The sequence below is a fragment of the Choloepus didactylus genome, chromosome 14, assembly GCF_015220235.1.
Source record: "Choloepus didactylus isolate mChoDid1 chromosome 14, mChoDid1.pri, whole genome shotgun sequence".
Taxonomy (NCBI): domain Eukaryota; kingdom Metazoa; phylum Chordata; class Mammalia; order Pilosa; family Megalonychidae; genus Choloepus; species Choloepus didactylus.
Genome location: NC_051320.1, coordinates 68,855,836 through 68,876,998, shown reverse-complemented (window position 1 = coordinate 68,876,998; position 21,163 = coordinate 68,855,836). Strand labels below are relative to the sequence as shown.

At 32.6% G+C, this 21,163-nt stretch overlaps 1 protein-coding gene across 8 annotated transcripts in view; it reads left to right on the top strand.

Moving 5' to 3' along the window:
• The window catches only part of CSMD3 (CUB and Sushi multiple domains 3), a 1,408,207-nt gene that overhangs the window by 954,314 nt on the left and 432,730 nt on the right, over positions 1-21,163 (top strand). For all 8 annotated transcript variants that reach the window (XM_037802758.1, XM_037802757.1, XM_037802756.1 and 5 more), the window contains 3 exons: positions 2,814-2,952; positions 10,258-10,445; positions 18,839-19,027. In XM_037802758.1, coding sequence (XP_037658686.1) covers positions 2,814-2,952; positions 10,258-10,445; positions 18,839-19,027 — 516 coding nt within the window. The remainder of the gene's footprint in view (positions 1-2,813; positions 2,953-10,257; positions 10,446-18,838; positions 19,028-21,163) is intronic.

The window sequence follows — 21,163 nt, the reverse complement described above, 5'->3', positions numbered from 1 at the left end:
TCTGTTTTCTATATTGTAACAAGTTTTCCTTGTTCAGCCGAGGACAGATGCTGTCTTTTAGAGGAGCCTTTCCTAAACTGTAGTACCTTTATTACTGGTAGTACAAAAGCTTATTTTAGGTAATAAATGTATACATAGTTCAAAAATTTCAATAGCTACTTATTCCTTTTCAGGCAGTTTGGAAAAAAAACATACCTATGATTTCATGGATTTTTTTTGCTTAGAACAAGTTTAAAGAAGTTATTTAAGTTAAAGTAAAATGAGTCTATTTAAAGAAAGTTATTAATTAAATAACATAGGCAATATGTATTGGCAAGATCATAAGGCTTGGGGATCTTGTCTTTGTTGCTATTGTTATTCATATAGCAGTTGGGTTTCTTTTTAAAAATGGAAATCTCTGTTATTAATATTATTATTATCACTGTCTTTGTTCCAAAGCTCACCCCACCCCTGCCACGTTTTCTATGCTACAGATTTTTATACCTTTTTCCTTCCTTTCTTTTTCTCTTGAATGTTTTCTCTATAGTTGCTCTCCCTTTCTTTTTTCCTGCATTTTATCCATGCTCTGCTGCTATTGCTATACCATGGCTTCTCTTTACACACATCTTCTTGCTACGTGCTTGTTGCCACTTTGATAATGAGTCTTTATCTGACTGACTTGTACTGCTCATGTATGTTTCCTATTAGGCTTCATACCCTATGAGAAATCTGTTCCCACACTTTTGGAAGAATAATTTTGAAGAGTTCCAACCCTATTTGTGGGAGAATGAAGCTACTTGAGTTGATTATGAGAAAAATCACTTTTAGCGGGTCCACCATTAGGAAAGTTCCCTTAGGAAACAAGCAGTAACCACATCTCTATATTACTGCTTAACTTTAAAGTCTACTCCTAACTTTACCTCCCTCACACCTTGGACTGAAGGATCAGTCAAAATACTTTTCAGTACTTTCCTGGAACAATATGAGTCGATGACATATTAAGGATTTCTGTTCAGAAACTCCATATTTCTGGGACCTTCTCTCAATAAACTTCTTAGCTCTGTCTTTTAAACTATAGTAATTTAAGTAACATCATTTTTTTTTTGAAGTACATAACCCTGCAGGAAACCTAATTATGCATCATCATAACTAGGAAGAGTAACTAATCCTCATGAAAATAGTCTCCTTTGAAATCCTTTTAGGAAACAAAATTAAATTCTGCTAAGGAAGAAAATTTAGTTTTATGTGAAAGTTCTATGTCATACGAATAACAAATTTTGGCAATTTCACATAGAAAATGCTTTACTCTAATGAATATATTCTAAAAATGCTTAATTCTATGCCAATTAGTAAGTACTTATAATTTTGTCTAGGTTATATCAAGTTGTTTGGAGAAGGAAAAAGTAAAAATGGTGTCTGGAGAAATAGGTTTTTGAAACTCTGTAAAAAACAGAAAGAAACAAATAAAAATATAAACACATGGGAAAATTTTAAATGGAAAGAAAGAAAATAAAAATATAAAGGGGTAAGTTATTGGGAATGGTCTTAAATGTGTTGAACACCTGTCACAATAAACAATTTTTGATCATTTTTTAAAATTTTCTTAATTTTCAGTATTCTCTTTCCTTACAATTTTCAGTATCTCAGATAGCCTTTATATTATTCTTACGAAAGTATAGGTAGGCGTGCAGAGTGAAAGGGAGAATTTCAGAGTCTAGATAGAGAGTAGGCAACAACCAGATCATGCAGGGCCTTTTTGGTTAACACAGAAAAAAAACAGTATAGGGAATGATTTTATATTTGTGATTTAAAAAGATTATTGTGATGGTAGCAAGGAGGATAGTTGTTGCAAATGTAGAAACACATTAGGAGTGTATTCTATACTATAGGAATGAGATTATGATAGTTTAAGGTGGCAGCCATAGAAATACAGAAACAAGAGGGAGCTTAAGGATGGGTTCGATATGGGAGTAACATGGTAAGAATAATAGAAAAATGAAAGATGACTGCTTCTAGCTCTCAAGCCCTTACAGCTGGATGGTTGGTGGTTCCATTTATCTATATAGGGAATAGTGGAACAGAACCAGTTATCAAGTTCCATTTTGTAAAAGTTGACTTAAAAAGTACTTTTGAGACTGTCAAGCTTTATGAACTTTGGTAAATTGCTCTCTCTGAATTTGATCAACTCATCTCCAAAACATGGTGTTTATAATGAAAAACTTAATTAATACTGGAACTACAATGCTGTCATTGTGGTTCCAATCGTGTGGGTTTAGAAAGAAGCACAAGATGAAATACTTGAAATGATAAGCTGAGGATTTGAATTAGATGTTAAAGGGAAAAGGGATCAAATGCATGTCTCAGAAAGGAAATAGTATGATGAAACTCTAATTTGAAGGATATTATTCTGAGAGTTGGATTAAAGCAAGATGGGGAATTAGGTAAGAGGCTGATTCAATGAAGGCTTAAATTGTACTAGCAGCTCCAGGAAAAGGAAAAGAATGATGGAGACACTTGTAACAATAAGGATCTATTAAAGGGCTATTATTTGGAGACTTTGGGATAATCAGCTTATCTGACATGCCCGAGTATAGCTAAGTAATATTTCAAAGAATAAACTACTTTTTTTTTTCTTTAAGGAAAAGAATGGTTTAATAACAGAAGTAACTGACTAGATGCATCTTTAATTCCAAAAATAGCATTAATCAATAGTTAATAAGCAAAAGAAGAGATTCTTGTCTTAGAAAAATTATTTATAGTTAACATTAAAAATTATTTTCTGCAACTTGACTTAAAAGTTCTGTTCTCACATACTCTTTGATTTCATATTTCAGCTCCATGTGGTGGCCATTTTTCAGCTCCCAGTGGAGTGATTCTATCACCAGGATGGCCAGGATACTATAAAGACTCCTTGAATTGTGAGTGGGTGATTGAAGCTGAACCTGGACACTCTATTAAAATTACATTTGAAAGGTCTCTGCAAATATTTTTCTACCTTTTTTTAAAAGAGATTATCTAAAAGAATAGTTGACATTTTTTGTTTTATTTTAAACAATCAATGCATAATTTTATTGTAGTAGTCAATTGTGTACTCCAATGTTTCAGATATTTTTGCCCCCTTTTAACCTTTCAACCTGTTTTCACGTTAATTTTCTATTTGTTTAATGCTGTGTAAGTACTATTGAGATATGCAAGATTGACCTTTTTTTTACTTTACATATATGCACATACTGAGATATGAACATGTGACCTTTAACTTAATGAGTTTAGTTGTCCTATATTTTGAAGGGCCTGTGAATTCTGCTCTGTTAGGCTGCAAGAAGCAAATGTGCTGTAAGCACATTCAAATTAATACTGTATTGTAACTCAGGACACTTACCAAACTACGCATATACTTACATTTACAAGTCCTTCAGAAAAATGGTTGTGTCAAGTCAGCACGTATTGACTGGCAAGGTGACTTTTTGTTTTAAGAGAAAATTGGTATTATTGATTCAAATAATCTATAATATGAGAGATTGTAATATTGACAACTGGAAAATTAAAAGAGTGACAATTCTTATCTATGATTAAATAACTATTCAGAAATCAAAATTGAAATCTCTATAAGAAGAAAAATTCCCCAATTATATTGTGGCCTCCCCTCATCTCGCAACCCCTTTCCTCAAAAATAAAAACAAAACTATTTAAGCATTGTTTTCACATGGTAAATACATAAAACTGCAGAATATCTTGATTATGGCCTGAGAAATGAATTTTAAATCAACCTACAGCATTAAGATAAAAGCCCCTTGATGGTATGATTAGAAATCTAACATGATCCTTCCCTAATTCAAGATATCCATTGAATTCATCTGTCCCTACTAGCGTTGAAATTTACATTGAAGAAAACAGAATCCATTTGGACAGATGTAAAGTTTTAAACATTGCATATGGGATCATATTATCTTACCATAACCTTCATGTTTTGTTTTTTTTTTTAAAGTTTTTATATAGAATAAATTGGCAGAATTTTGTGTTGTGATGTTAAAACTATATCCTTAATGCAGTGGTTGACATGGCCTGTGTTGCCATAGCAATTTTAAAGAAGCTTGGAAAGCATCATAGTTATTCATTATCAAATCTCCATCAAATAACATTGTTCCATGTGGAAAATAAATTACCCAATACTATTTGGTTTGGAATATACAGGCTGGCATAGAATAATTGAGCATATTACTCAATCATTTAAAAATATATTGATTTGTGATAAGAGGACATTTAGTCCATATTATTAAATTGTTAAATTTAGAGCATCACATTGAAAGGGTTAGCATATTTGTCAATCTACTGTAATTAAGCTCATATTTTAAATAAATGTGTGCATTATAGATTTAAGTACATGGTTTCAGTATTTCCACATTTGGACTCACCATTATTTTGTAGCAGTTATTTTATGCATTTTATGTGAGCTATTTTATTTTTACAGTGCATGCATCTATCACCTAGATAGCTCTCACTTGTCATTATACTTCAACATCCAAATAAAAAAGCTTTAGTCTTGTCCACATAAGGTGAGAAGTCTAGACCCTCCCTAAATTTTTAGAGAATTCCTGGGAGTGCTTTTGCTTACTTTTAGCTCTGAACTCCTCCCAGAATCATCTCACTTGTGAAATCCTGAGGCTGCAGCCCTTTCTTGACATTACTCTTCTCTTTACTCAGTTGTATCACTTTTCTTCATTCTCACAAAAAGAGTAATACAAGGGATAACCAAGGAGGATTATTTCACAGTTCGGAATGATTTCAGATTGAGTAAGACTTCACTGTCTTAAATTTTCCTGATCATTTAGGAATGATAGCCTCTCTCTTCAGCCCTCTCTTGTAAACCAGACCCTTCTCCATCTAAAATCTCTGCATCCAAGACCTCCAACCCCAATTTCTTCACTTCCTTGTTCCGTACTCCAATATATAGCAGGGTAACTGTGTTACTTTGTTATGCAGAATAATTTAACCATTTGTTTCTCTGAGCTCCCAGGTGGGTGATATTGATGAGTGGCGGGTAAGGTGGCTCTTACCTTTCTTTCTTCACATGCCAATCATAAGTCAAAGAAAAGTGCTTTCCTAAGAAGACATCAACCCTTCTCCACCACCCCTTCCAGCTGACTCAAACTGTAGCTAACATTTAAAATAACATTTTTTCATTCCTTCCGTTCAATCTTAAAACACTACATAAGCATAAGATAAAATTAATAGAAAATTAATTTAAGCCTTATTAGCACAAAGAGTATTTTTATGTTGCTAAGCATCCTTTATTAGCACAGAGTATTTTTTTGTTGCTAAGCATCCCTTATTAGCACAGAGTATTTTTATGTTGCTAATCATCATTAAATAAATAAAGAAACAAACAATCAAACCCCTGGTGTCTTTCATCTCAAAGTAGGCTACCTAGGGTTGCCCACTTAAGAAGCCCTTTGATTGCAAATAAGGCCTGCAATTCAGATAATCCACATTTGTAGCTTTAGATTTTTGGGCTTTATTTGAAAGCACTATTTTCTCTATTCAAAGATATCTATTCAAAGTTCTGTCCTCCCAACAGGCAGTTGTATGGGCCTTTTGGCTACTTTTCAGGGTGCATGCTTGTCTTGTTTAGACATTTTAGAATTTTTCAAACTGAATTTGCATACCCTATGCAACCTGGATTCTAAGTCAGCTTTTTCTGCTGCTAGCTTGCCACAATCCTTGGCATTCCTTGACTTGCCTATCTTCTTCTGTCACATAATGATGTGCTTTGTCTTCTCCTTGTGGCTTTCTCTGCCTTCTGACTTCTACTGGTTCGTGACTTCTTCCTGTTTCTGATTTCAAGTTACTAGCTGTGACAGAATTTCCCCTTTATCAGGTCCCCAGTAATATGGGTTAATAATCGTGCTGCTTCAGTTGGCCACCCCTTAACTAAAAATAACATTTTAAAAGGTCCCATTATACAAATGGGCTCATACCCACAGGAACATGTATTAAGATTAAGAACATATCTTTTTTTTTGGCGGGGGAGGGGATCCATGATTCAACCCCAAACGACTAGTTAAATAGGCAAAAACCTAATTTAATTTCTATAAATAAAAAGTTACAGAAAAACAGAGTTTCTTAGCATGCTTACCCTGGCACTTTCTTATTCTTTTATCTGTTTACTGAGACACGAATCTTTTAAGTTAAGTTTGGCAGAAAGAAACTGAAAAGTGATTCTCAGTGGTAGGGTTTATGCCCAGTAACAGTAAGAAGTTCTGCAAGTGAACCAAAACATGCTTGAGGTGAGGAATGATTCCCTGGGTCCAAAGATTTCCACTTTTCCCATGAACATTACCAGAGCAGACTTTGTCAGCTATGCTTCTTTTCTTAGTCCCAAAATCACTCACTCAAGTAAATTATATACCTCATAGCTCCTTCATCTCCTTGATACCAAACATGTTTTAAAAATTCATTTCTGATTAGCTCAAACATTGGAAGAACCAAGAGTCAGAGGCTTTAAGAATTATCAATGGTATATTCACTGCCTTAGAATAAATGTGCACAAACATATCACTATATTTCTTTTCAGTCATGCCTTACATGACTAAAATAAACACAAGCTCAAATCCTTTTAAATGTTCTGAACTAAAATGTTCATTTTGAGGGTTGAGTGCCCACCCCACCCCTGGCCACATACACACACAAACACACAAAATCCATAGAATTCTTGAGTTGGAGCTATTTAAAGTAAAAATGATTTCAGTATATTCTTCCATTTCTTTCCTAAAGACCCACTAAGGGTGTGAGATTTTGCTTTAGGGCCATATGTATTCCATGTACCTTGTTAGAAAACTGGTTCCTTTAAGAAAATCCACATTTTAAAAAGCCATCACATGGTTACAAGTAGCTCAGTAGCAAAGGGATGAGCAAGGTACTCGAGCAAGTCAAAAATTAAGTGAGTATTATCCACAAGAGAAGTGGCACAGTATGGTCTTTTGAAATTAGACATTTGTGGGAGTACAACTTCCTTCTTTAGTTATATAATATTTCAGTGCTTTATTTTCCTCTTAACATTGTTTTGAGAAGCAAGATATTATCTATAAAGTAGCTAACACGTAGTAGATTTGATTCTTGAAAAAGTTAATTTCCTTCTGATTTCCAATAGAGCACTTGAAAGGATATTGGTTCCTTGATAGCTTCCCTCATTCTGAAAATATTTTTGTATGATTTGATTCTGAATAATGAGTCATACTTTATATTACAGAATTTTGTTTCTTGCTTTCCACTAATCATGAATAACTTATATTAACTTGGTTGAAAATGAGACTTTTTTTAAAAGTCAGAGAATATAATTAGTATGGTGGCATAGAAGTTTTTCAGGTTGTTTCTATATTTTCAATTGGAGCTATTAATAAGAATTAATCTACAGGAAAAATAAAACACCCAAAAACATTATTCTCAAATATATTAGCCATTAGTTGACTTATTGTGATTGTCCCCTATACTAGCAAGTCAATGAAATCTTATGAAATATGATTTCCTATCAAATACAAAACAAAATAACAAAAGCACCAACAAACATTGTTTATTGTTTAACTCTTAACATATGCAAATAATTAACAAGTACTAATCACTGATCTGCAGAAGGAATTTTTGTTTTTTGTTTTTTTTTTTTTGTCTCTTCTGAATGTTCTCAGTATCTGGAAGCTCTTCACTCTGGTTATGCAGAACTCGTTTTGCTATCATCTTAAACTTGTTTTCCTATTCCTTTTCCTGTCCTTAGCTCCCTGAAGAACTCAAGCTATCAATATGAGTTCTTCCAGAGTGTAATTTTTTTTTTTTTTTTTTAATTTGTGGGGACTATTTCAATTTGATTTCAGAACAGGTTCAGATTACACCAAGAATATTTTTAAAAGAGGACAACAATTGAATAACATTAGCTCCAAATGCATTAATATCATCTCGTGTTTCCAAAGCATTTATGATAAAAAAATAAATTTAATGTCATAAGCAAATGAACACTAGATTGAGGCAATTCATGAGAAATTTATACAACTATCTCAAATCAGAAAATGAAAGAAATTCAAATTACTGCGTAACTCTATCCATTTCTTATTATAGTATATTTTTGTAGTTCCCTACGGCAGATCTGTGATAATTTTCTTTTTAAAGATTCACTCCCACTGAACAGTGTTCTTTATATGACCATTTAATGTTGCTATTCTATTAAGAATTAAGTCTCTTTATGTTTCAATTCAAAGTAATCCTTGACTCTTCTTGAATTTTAATTTGGTTGTTGTCAGCTGACTAGCTATCAAAGTGAAACTCCAGTTTCATTACTCAGAATAGACTGACAATAAAGTAACCAAATAATGGATTCACAATGTATAACTGCCTGATCATTTATTTCAAGGACATAATGTGCTCCTACATATTCTTTCTCTACACAATTATTATTGTAAAATTTGGTTTTAGACAATTGCAATATATTCCAGGTTGCAAAATTAGAATTAAGCTAAACTTATAAAGTTAATTCATTTTAATACATGTAATGCTAAATGGGATATAACAGTGGCACAAATGGAAAAATATTTCAATTGTACTTTTTTAATAGTGTTAAATTATAATAATTAATTTGGGCTACTCATATGTCACATTGATAATCATATTGCAGATTTTATAATGAAGTAGAGTTTCTAATTTTTGTAATATCTGTTCAATTAGTTCTAGGATTTGTTTTGCTCAGGATTTTAGTGTTATTTGTTTTATGTGTTTGTTTTGATTTGATTTTGAAGAACAATGTGTTTTAAGCTTATACCATATTTTGGAAAAAATTGGTAGGTATCATAATAAAAGCAACTCTGAAAAGGAGTAAATATTTCAACTGAAAATTATCTTTAAGTGTGTACTAGAGATAGCTAGTGAAATAAAGTACCGAAAAATGTATTGCAAGATTCATTTAAAAATGGTGAAAATGCATTGTTAACCCTGACACATCCAAGTATATTGAGTGCTTTTAAAAAGTTAGTATGACTTTATAGAGAAAAGAAAGATATTTGTCTTTTTTTTTTTCTGTGTACTTTGGTGTTTAAAATACATTTCTCCTTTCATTTTTCTAATGGCTATTTGTTGAGTGTCTCCTTTATTGATAAAACACTGCTTTGCCTCATGAAGTTCTCCCTGCAGGAATACTCGAGTTGAAAACAGAAAGATGTGTAGGAAAAGCTGTTGAAAATAGGAGAATAATTCCTTAGGCTGAAGAATCATCATGGGCAAAGGAATAAAGTGTTCACTTTTCCGTGATTCCGTGTAGAGTTTTTCTACACTAAAAATCTCTAATTAGATTTAGAATATAGTATAACCTTCAAGTGCAAGGGAAGAATACAAAAGGCTATTTTATCAATATATATGGTATGTACGTTAAAAGTAGAAGTGTATTAATGACAGTTTATGAAATAAATGTACCTTTAAAAAAACTGAAAGCAACAAGAGCAAAACAACCAAAAAACAAAACAAAACAAAAAAAAAACTAGCAATAAAACCAACCAGCATAGCATAGTGGTAAGAGTCAGAGAGACTTGGCTTTGAGGCCTAGGTCTGTAGTTTGAGAAAACGTACTACCATTAAATTCTGCAGGTCTAAGTTTTCTTATCTGCAAAGTGGGTATAATAATTTAAGGATTAAACAAACTAATACAGATAAAGAATTTATCAGACACTTAGCATCAACTACATCATCATCATGATTATTGGTTAACATCAAATTACATCAACATTGTTATTATCTATTTATAATTAAAACTGCTAGTTTGAAATGCAAGCTTTATCAAATTTTTAATGGCCAAAATAGATTTGTGAGGGAAAAAAACTATAAAAGCAGAGGTCAATTTGAAATGTATATACTATTAAGATGAGAATCTGGTAATATGATTAAAGAAACAGGTAAGACACATAGTTTTCCATAAGAAATGAGGAAGACAAAAGAACAGTGACTCCAGAAATATGCTCGGTTAATGAAAAGACCATTTCTTAGATAAGGATAATCCATAACATAACATTTAAAAGATATCTTATGAACTATATATATATATATATATATAATAATTTTCCATAGGAATATGAACTTATAATTTTGTATTCACAAATGATGGGGTTTTAAGTAATATATTAAATAAGTTAAAAACAATAATAAAAAATTGTAAAAATATTTAAATAGTAATTTAAATAGCAATTTAAAGCATTACTTTCCTGGATAGTGTTGTTTTAATATTTCTTCATGTGTGTCTCTTAATCTTAGATTTCAGACTGAACTGAATTACGATGTACTGGAAGTTCACGACGGGCCAAATCTTCTCTCACCCTTGCTTGGATCTTACAATGGCACGCAAGTGCCCCAGTTTTTGTTTAGTAGCGGTAATTTTATATACCTTCTATTTACAACAGACAACAGCCGTTCTAATAATGGCTTCAAGATTCATTATGAAAGTAAGTAATGCCAAAAATTTTTTTGACTTCCTATTTGATTATCCCTACATTTGTTATCACCACCACATCACTAAACTAACTTGTAGCTTTATTTTTTTAAAAAGTCATCAAAGCTATCCTTGATCTGTAAGAATACTCATGCTTTACAAGGTGTTTGCTCTACTAAATTCTGCAGTAGATTTTCTAGCAACATTTACCTGATCTCATGATGAAACAAAATAATAAGCAAATGTTAATTCTTTAAAAAATGTTTGTCTGTAATTCTAAAAAGCAGACAATAAGCAGTAAATATCAGTCTAGTATACATATGAACACTGACATTCTTTTAGCATTTACTTCATAAATTCAATCATTCTTTTATACTTTACTTATACTAATTAAACACATTTTCCATTTAAGATTTCAATTTCATTAGTCAGTGTAAAAGATTGAAAACTACATAGTCATTAAAAAGAAAAAATATATATGTATACAAACATGATTAGCATAATTGATAGAAGTCAATATTAAAACAAATCACAATTCAGTGTTGGAGTCAGATTATTATAATCACATTTGAAAAGTTATAGTTTTGCTTAAAAAGTCTACAATATTTCAGATTTAAAAAAAATAAAACCCTTATTTGTTGCTGTTATAATCACTACTGTTATATTTTAAACAACTTGTATATTTATATGTATGTGAATGTATGGATGTATATATATATAGTCAAACTGGTATATGCATACATTTCTACTTGAAAATTTATTGTCATATACCTTCTCTTGAAAAGAGTTTTGTTGAATGTATCTAACAGCACACTTCAGAGAGTTACTGCAAGATATTTATCTTTATAGTAAGTGCAGATACACAGATATTATATTATTTCTCTATATATCCTAGTCTCCTATGACCATCCTATCTCTCCCCGCAAAGAAGATATTTCTGTATTTTGATATTTACAGCTTTATATTCTCTGCTGGGTCTCTTCAGTAGATATGTCTAATAGACTTATGGGTTTTTAAAACAATAATCAATATATATCCATTTGCTTTATTTTTTTAATCTTCTTACCCATGATATTGTTTAATTATATCAACTTTTCTTGTTCAGAGAAAGTATATTTCCTAAACATGATTGTAAAATGTAACAAGCAAATTCACATATACATGGAAAATCAAATGAGCAAAAGGGCCTTAATTGATATATTTATTTCAACATATATTTATTAATTCTGAGCCATAGTGAGTTATTTTTTGAAATCTATTTCAAATTTAATTATTACTAGCAGTCATTTAAATCAATACATTACAAACCAGAAGACAACTTTTATTTTAGTCCATTCTTGTATCCTATGTACATAAATCACATTTGGATTCCCCCCTACTCAAATGATCTTTATCATTTTCCAAACACAGAAATGTTGTTTTAAGGATTAAATGAAAGCATGCACATAAAGTTTCAGTGTAATGGTGGCATGCAGAAAACACTCAAATGATAACTCGTAGTTTTCTACCAAAAAAAAAAAAAAAATCAGTTGACGAAGAAAGACAAGAAATCCAGCTGACATGGGTACCTTCAGTCAGCAAATTTGTCAGTGATTGACCCTTGGTGACAATTTATCAACATCCAGTACCTAAGACATGTGCAGTAGAGGCTGAGAGTTAGGAGAAGCAGGGTTGAGCAGAGATTCTTTTGATATTGACTAGGAGTCATTAACTTTCTTTCTATATAAATTAGTTTGCTAAAGTTGACTCTCTTTTTTATTCTATCAATCTTGTGGTTTGCTTACTCTAGTAGGGTAATTTTCAACATCACAAATCCTTTCATACTGGTAAAACAAACAAAAAATCTTTCTGCTGTTGTCACTCTCTTAATCAGTTACTCAAGCTGAAGGTAACCAAACTATCTGTTCAAATGAACCATCCCACATCTCAAAATCAATAGAATGCAAATTGTAACTTTAAAAATACATTTGATGTTTAGGGAATTTCTACTTGTTAAAAATTAAATACATCAAAAGACAAAAGAACTTAATTTTCCCTGTGGACCAAAATTCTATGGAAGGGTTTATTGCAAGGCCACCACTGTTAGCACTCCAACTTTCCACTTTATTCCCTTTCCTGAGACACTTTTTACCCCACTCTTTTCAAAATAGGTAGATTGAAAAGACTGCACCAATAAGATGCCATTATTAATTGTTTCCAAGAAATATTAAAAATAATTTCCAGTCAAGCAAGATGGTAGCATAAGATGCTCCAGTTTGCTGTTTCCCCCACAGAATCTTTGAAAAACTAGCAAAAACTGGCAGAACCATCTTCTTCAGAAAACCAGAAAATAGATAAAAGATTTCAGTAACTAGGCAAGTGCCAAATCAAGAAAACACAGCTTTAAAAAATGGTGGGAAAAGCTTGTTGAAACCTTGCTAGCCCCTCTTCACCCTTCCCCAGCATGGTGTGGAGCCAGCCTGTGCTGTTTGTGGGCCCCTGGCCCTGCTCTAGAGGAAGCAGAGTGATTCCTATGCACGTATTGTAGTGCCTGTATGTCAGTACCAGCCTGTTGGGTGGCAGCCTGAAAGACTGAATCACAAAACTCATTTCTGGCTTGCTCTCCCAGGACTTGCCATCCAGACAGAAGCAACTTGTGGACAGCTAAAGCAGCATACAAAACAATAAAGTCAAAGCAGCCTGAGGCAAAGGATTACCTGCTTTAAGTCACAAAATAGAGCACCCAGGAGAGGGAAAAGTGTATTCCATAGGGAATAAAGGTAACACTTGAATTCCTGTAAATGAGGAAATTCCTAGGGCCATGAGCAAATACAAGCAAAGGACAAGACAGAGCCTCAGAAAAGGAGAGAAATTTTACTTCGCATTTGCCTTGGCCTGATCTTCTGCATAGAAGGGTTAAACTCTAAAGGAGAGCACCAGCCAAGGCAGAGCCAATTTACAAAGATTGTGAAAGGTGTTTTTTGCATTAGTTTGTTTCCATTAGCTCCAGGTACTCAAGGAAATCTATGTCATATCACTAGCTGGATACAAATTTAAAGACTAGACAGTTCAGGAACTAAATTCCAGGGTTGAAACCCTAAAATAATAAAAGGTGCAATGTGCAACAAAAGCTTACAAAACAAACAAGAAATAGGAATTGATGGCCCATAAAAATCCAGAAACCATCAGAAAACAAGACTAGACTGTGAACACACTGGACAAATACTTTTAAAAACATCCTGAATATGTTCAAGAAGACAGAAGAAATCACAAAGAAAGAACTAAAAGATATCAGGAAAACAATAAATGAACAATACGAGAATAAAAAACACATGATCTTCTCAATTGAAATATAAAAGGCATTTGACAAAATCCAGCACTCTTTCTTGATCCAAAAACTTAGAAAATTAGAAATAGAAGTTAACTTCCTCAACATTATAAAGGGCATATATGAAAAACCAACCACTAACATCATACTGAATGGTGAAATACTGAGAGCTTTCCCTCTAACATCAGGAACAAGACAACAATGCCTAGTGTCACCACTGTGATTTAGCACTGTCGTGGGAGTTTTAACAAGAGAAATTAGGTAAGAAAAAGAAATAAAAGGCAATCATATTGGAAGGAAGAAGAGAAACTTTCCCTATTTGCAGTTGACATGATCCTATAAATAAAAAATCCTGAAAAATCCATAGGAAATCTGCTAGAGCTAATAAAGTGAGCAAAGTAGCAGGGCACAAGATCAAAATGTGAAGATCAGTAGTGGTTTTGTATTCTAGTAATGAGCAATCTGAAGAGGAACTCAATAAAAAAAATTCCAGTTACAGTGGTAAATGAAAGAATAAATAGAAATAAATTTAATCAAGACTGTAAAAGACTTGCACATGGAAAACCACAAAATACTGCTAAATGAATAGAAGGACTTTCCATGTTCATGGATTGGGAGACTAAATATAGTTAAAATGTCAATTCTACCCAAAGAAATTTACAAATTAAACGCTATCTCAATCCAAATTCCAGCAGCCTTATTTGCAGAAATGGAAAGGCCAATCACAAGCTTTATATGGAAAGGTCAGGGGCCTTGAATAGCCAAAATCATCTTGAAAGAGAACAATGAAGTTGGAGGATTCAATACTTTCCAGTTTTAAAATTCACTATGGAACTACATTATAAAAAAGCATGGTTCTGGCACAAGGACAGACATAAAAACTATTGGAATTGGATTGAGGAGTCATAAGTAAATCCTCATATCGATGGCCAATTGATTTTTGACAAGGGTGCCATGTGCACTCAATTGAGAAATTATAGTCTCTTCAACAACATTATGCAAAGGAATGAAAATGGATCCCTACCTTACACGATGAACAAAAATTAACTTGAAATGGATCAAAGACCTAAATATAACAACCAGAACTATAAAACTCCTAGAAAACAACAGGGAAGCATCTTCAGGACCATGTGTTAGGCAACGGTTTCTTAGAATTTGCAACAAAAGCATGAGCAAACAAATAATAAAATAGATAAATGGGACTTCATCAAAATTAAAAACTTTTGCACATCAAAGGACTCCATTATGAAAGATAAAAGACAGTCTACTTAGTGGGAGAAAACATTTGTATACCATATTTCTGATAAGAATTTAATATCCAGAATACATAAACAAATCCTGCAAGTCAACAACTAAAAGGTAAACAACCGAATTTATAAAATGAGCATATCTGAATAGGCATTTTTCCAAAGAAGATATACAACTGGGAAAAAAGCACATGAAAAAAAAATGCTCAACATCATTAGCAATTAGGAAATGCAAATCAAAACCACAATAATATACCACTTCACACCCACTAGAATGGCTACTATTAAACATAAAAGAAAATAAATGTTGGAGAGGGTGTGGAGAAATAAGATCACTTGTTCACTGTTGGTGGGAATGTAAAATGGTGCAACAACTGTTGAAAACAGATTGGGAGTTCCTCATAAATTTAAGTTTATAATCGCCATATGAGCCAGCACTTCCACTTCTAGGTATATACTCATAGGAAGTGAAAGTAGGGACTTGAGTAAATATTTGCACACTGATGTTCATAGCAGCATTATTTACAACTGTCAAAAGAAGGAAGCAACCCAAGTGTCCATCAACATTTGAATGGATAAACAAAATGTTGTATATACATAAAATGTCATATTATTCAGCTGTAATAGAGAATGAAGCTCTGATACATATGGCAACACGGATGAACCTTGAAGACATCATGTTAAGTGAAATAAGCCAGACACAAAATGGCAAATATTTACATGATCTCACTGATATTAAATAATTAGTATAACCAAATTCAGAGAGTGAGAAACTAGAATAAAGGTTACCAGGGACCAGATGGGGATAGGGAATGGGGAGTTAACTCTTAATTGGCGCCGAGTTTCTGTTTGGGGTGATGGAAATGTTTTGGTGATGGATGGTGGTGATGGTAACAAAGCATTGTGAATGTAATTAACACCACTGAATTATATATTTGAATGTGGTTAAAAGGGGAAATTTTAGGTTGTATATATGTTACTCCTTTTAATGTTTTAAAAAAATTAACAACAATATAAAGTAGAATTTAGGAACAGAATTCATTTTTGCTTCATTAAAGGTTTTTTCCCCTCCAGGAAATACCACTTCCGTTTGTGTTGTGTTTGAAATATAAGTATAATTAAATCTTATTGGATATGAAATGTTATGCACAACTTTATAATTACAAATGGATTCTGAATTAACCTATAGAAACAAATATCCATTCTTCAAAGATGTGCTTTTCACATGTAATATAGTTCTTTTTTTCTGATTATGGGAAGTTATAGACATCAAAAAGAATATGTAACTTAAATAATAGTTGTTATAGTTAAAATCAGTATATATAGGGAGCAGATAAACTAAAAATTAAAATGTTCATAAATTAAATAAGTAAGCAGAAAGCCTATTTTGAGATTCCATTTTTTAAAACAAAATAACAAGAAAATCAAAAAAATTTTCATGATTGTATGCACTGTTGATATAGACTTCTGAAAACTTTGTGCATTTTCAAAATTTAACAATCTTCTAATGTTAATTATGAATTGCATTGTACTTTTTTATAACAAGTTCTTGTTAATAAATCACATTTATGTCCTTTATGTTTTTCTCATTTCCTCAATGTTTCATTTCCATTGTATCAAGTAATGCCTAGTGTTATTTGCTTGTCAGCCAATAATGAAATACTTCTTTTGAATTTGTTCTGTGATTGCTAGATCTACACAGCACAGTGAGAGAGAGAAATAAACAAAGAATATATCATTTTACTTGACAGGGAGACAAGAAGGATAATTAACACTATACTATTCACTTATCTTTACTCTGAGTAATCTGAAAACTGCAAAAATCACTTTTTGAGTAATTAAATTTGCTTGATTTTACATTTAACAGAATTTGCAAAGCATGTGTCTTCTTCAAATTCCCATTTCCTTAATTTCATCAGATTTCTCTCTAAGGTAGGAGTTTTGAATAAAGGAAAGTTATATTAGCAGTTGAAGATCGAAACTTGAAGGAGATGGGATCTGAGCTTGTCTATGAAAAATTAGGAAGATTGCATAGGTTAGGGATCAACTGAGGATACTCATGGAACAGAAGGAAAGCAGCATACGTAACAGCATAATATAATATGTAATTAGCACAGTGGATTCAAGGAATAGTGAGGAGCTTTAACTGACTGTAATGAAGAATTACCACTAGAGATAAGGAAATTAATAATAGTGACTCCAATTTTGAGTGTTGAATTTCAGGGTGAAGACTTTGAATTTGGTGCCATTAATAGTAGAGTATAAAAGCAAGAAAATAACATATTTTAGGAATATGTATGTCCAAACTGTATATAAAATAGATTGGAGGTGAAAGATCCTGGAAGAGAGGCCAGACACATTCTTTATTTTATAGAATTTAAGTGATAAAGGGCAAAAGGAGGAGTACATGACATTATGTTTTTCAATGACACAGGGTGGGATACAGACATATATTGTGGAGAATAATGGGATTGGGAGTCAAAGATCAGAGGCTTTGTGAGCCTTAGGAGGCCAGAAGGATAGTCACATGGACTGAGAAGTGGAACCTAGAAAGTAGAAGCAGTTTTCGTTGAGGATAAAATTTTTCTGTTATATTTTCCTTTCTCATTAAAAACAGCAGCATTTAAATGCAGCCAATATGCTTGATAAATAAACTTTAAATGTACAATTGACCTCTTTCAGATTAAACTTCCATTTTTTTAGTATTTTGTTGAGCTTCTTTTTAAAATTGGATAGCTTTTACAATTTTTTTTTCATATGAATGTGTTTTAATGTAAGTGTACAATGTGGAAAAGACTAACTGCTGCTATATTTTTGGGTAGAGAAGCAGGGGCTATTCATTGTTTAAATCTCCCACTTAGAAAAAAAAATGATAATTATTTATTATACCTTACACCAGTGGTTCTCAACTAGGAGCAATTTTGCACCATCAGGGGACATCATTTGGCAGTATCTGGTGACAGTTTTGATTGTCACAACTGAAGATCTGCTGATGGAAGCAGGTAGAGGCCAGAGATGCCACTAACCATCCTTCAATGCACAATGAATTATCCTGAAATGCCAATATTGCTAAGGTTGAGAAACTGTGCCTTAGAGGATAATCTTTACCATGGTATGGTTTCAACTAGGGAGTGTAAGTCTTGAGGAAGATTATCATTACTAAACACCAAAGTGTATATAGGCTATTAAAATCCAGACAAGTTGGACTGTTTTACTTGGAAAGGCACTTGTGTTCATACTTTCACATATTGTGAAATGTCTCTGCTCTTCTTTCTTTTTGTGTATTTTTCCTATTTAAATGATTTACTTTAAATTTAAAAGATTAATATTTTAGAAACATTATAAATAGTAAGCAAAATATTGGTGATGGACATGGGCTCCAGAGTCAACATTTCTTAAAGAATAAAATGGAGTTTTAATGTTAAAACTAATGTCATATGATTTTTTAATGATTGAATGGAGACATGTTTTCAAAATATTTAAAACTATGCCTGGAATATAAACTCAAGACATGTTAATTACTGCCATAGTTATTATTGTTTATCTATATGTATAGATAACATTTATTAGCTTGTTTTAAAAAATTAAAAAACTGAAAGCTAATACTATGAAGTTTGATGGAGAAATACACATTTTCATCAAGTTCTTCTATAATTAAATGGTCTAAATTTCCTCCTTGCTGTAGAAAAGCTCAAAAAAAAAAAGTTAAATAAATTGCTGGTTTTTAAAGTAAGCTGTGCGCACACTAATTTATTTATAAAAACCATCACTCATTTGAAGAAGTAAGAATCATTTTCATCAAATCTTATTTCCATTAAGCTTACAATTTGTCCTATTTCCTTTGTTTTCCAGGTGTTACAGTAAACACATATTCTTGTTTGGACCCGGGCATTCCAGTGCATGGCCGTCGCTATGGTCATGACTTCTCCATTGGATCTACTGTTTCATTTAGTTGTGATCCAGGATACAGACTGAGCCATGAAGAGCCCCTTCTATGTGAAAAAAACCACTGGTGGAGTCATCCACTGCCCACCTGTGATGGTAAGGAGTCATTCGAAATAAGCCAAAAAGAAATCACTGTGTCATTAGAAAATGTGGGGTTTTAATGTAACTTTAAATGGCAGTTTTTTGTTATCAAACCAATAATAAAGAAAGAAAACATATTCATAATCAACTAAACTTACCCTAGGTCAAATATATATATATATTAACGTGTTGTTATAGCCATTTTAAATCCAGTTGTGTACTTGGACCCCTTGACCGAATAGCATCAAAATGCCAAGCCATACCAGACAAATTTGCTAAAAGAATAGGACATTTGTCTCCTGCCCTGGAAAGCAAAATCTTTTCCAAATGGCAGCCTGTCTATCCCAAAAAATTCTACCTAGCTATACAGCTGGTTATAACTCTATTATATCAGTCCGTGCTGCTTCCTTGTTTCAATGGAAAATACATCAGAAATGCTTCATTTTTTTAGGACTCCCATATGGAAATATAGTAGAAGAAGCTACTTCCTCTAGGCTTAAGAAGTGCTTTCCTATTTGCTTTGTCAAGAAGCACACAACATAAATCTATGCATCATTTAGTTCTAGGCTTTAATTTCTATTTATAGCAACTACTATTCCGATTCTCTTTCAAGGTATAATATTACATTTGTCATTTTATTATTAATTTTTCAAGTTCTGTCAGTGCCATCATTTTTAAATTACAACTTTAGGCCAATTCGTTTTTATAATGTTATTTACAAGAATTAACAGTATATTTTCCTTGTATTTGGTACAATGCGATTTGTATTAGTCAGCACTCTTGTGATTGTAAGTGACAGAAACTGACTTCAGGTTTTAAAAAATAAAGCAGAATTTGGTGCTCAGCTATTCAAATCTTAGAAAAGACAGGGGTGGTATGCTTCTCATGCTTAACTGTGAGCATTAATTCAAAATTTTTCAACAATCTATCTTCCATCTAGTCTTTTCTGTGGATTGACATAATTCTCTCCAAATGCAGTCAGGTTTTTTCCATGTAAGGAATTGGCAGTAGAGATTATAATCTCAGGGATCTGGATGTTTATGGCCTTTTATCTTCAGAATGAGAGAAGTATGAGTGCTTTTCCTTATTGTTCTAATTAGAAAAATCCCAGGATAGGTCCCTGATTGCTTCATACCTGGACCAGCTACTGTTGCAATGGGGAAGAGGCATAGCACCTTTGGCCCCATCTGGGTCATGTGTGCATAGTTGAGACAAAAAATTGCTACCTTTCCCAGGCTCTGATAAAGCCACATGGTTGGCATGAGTAAGGAGCATTTACTGAAGAAAGAAAAGTGTAGGCCAAATGTGAACATAAAATGTGGTATGATAACAATGAAGCCCAAGTATACCTAAATGCTTAATTTTTATTAATAAGAAAAGAGTATAAACAGTTATTCCAGAAACAACAGAGTCCATTATCATCTGTAACAGGTGCAACTACAGTTAACCTTAAATTCAATGTCTGACTTTTCAATCCAAACTTCATCCTTCATGCAAGGGTTACTGCATGTTATGCCCCATGTCAAAATACTTAATGATTTTAAACTGCCTAGAGATGAAAGTCCAAATTCCTAATCATGGAATTCATGATCCTTGACCATGTTGACTCCATTCTTTACAGTTCTGTCTCTTTCCTACATTTTTATAAGGAATCATTTCTTTTGAAAGATCAAGTCATGTTACTTTGAAGCACCATCTTGATCTGTCCTCCTCTTCTGTACTCCCATTTCAGCTTTGGCATAACTGGACGAGGGCTGAATAATAACACATTTTCATAACTTCTGAGCTTTAATTTAATTTAATTTTAGTTTATTCATTATATACAGCAGTCATTCAATATTGACTTGAAAGAAACTCAGCCATCCTATTACCCAGTAAGCTGATTTCATTTGGGCCTTTTCTCCTATCTAAACTTTTTTACTGCAGAGACAGCTAATCTAAATTTCCTCAGATATAGGGGGTAAAAACCAATAAACAGAGTTTCTTTCCCTGATCCAAGCAGGTAAACATGATTGGCCTAGATTGCCTAGATGCTTAATGTACAGTACACTTCACTCTGACACACATCAGCTATTGTGATGTCGTCACAGCCCACAATTAACTAGTTCACAAAGCAAACTAGGCAATGAGGCTTTCTGGCAATAGTAATAA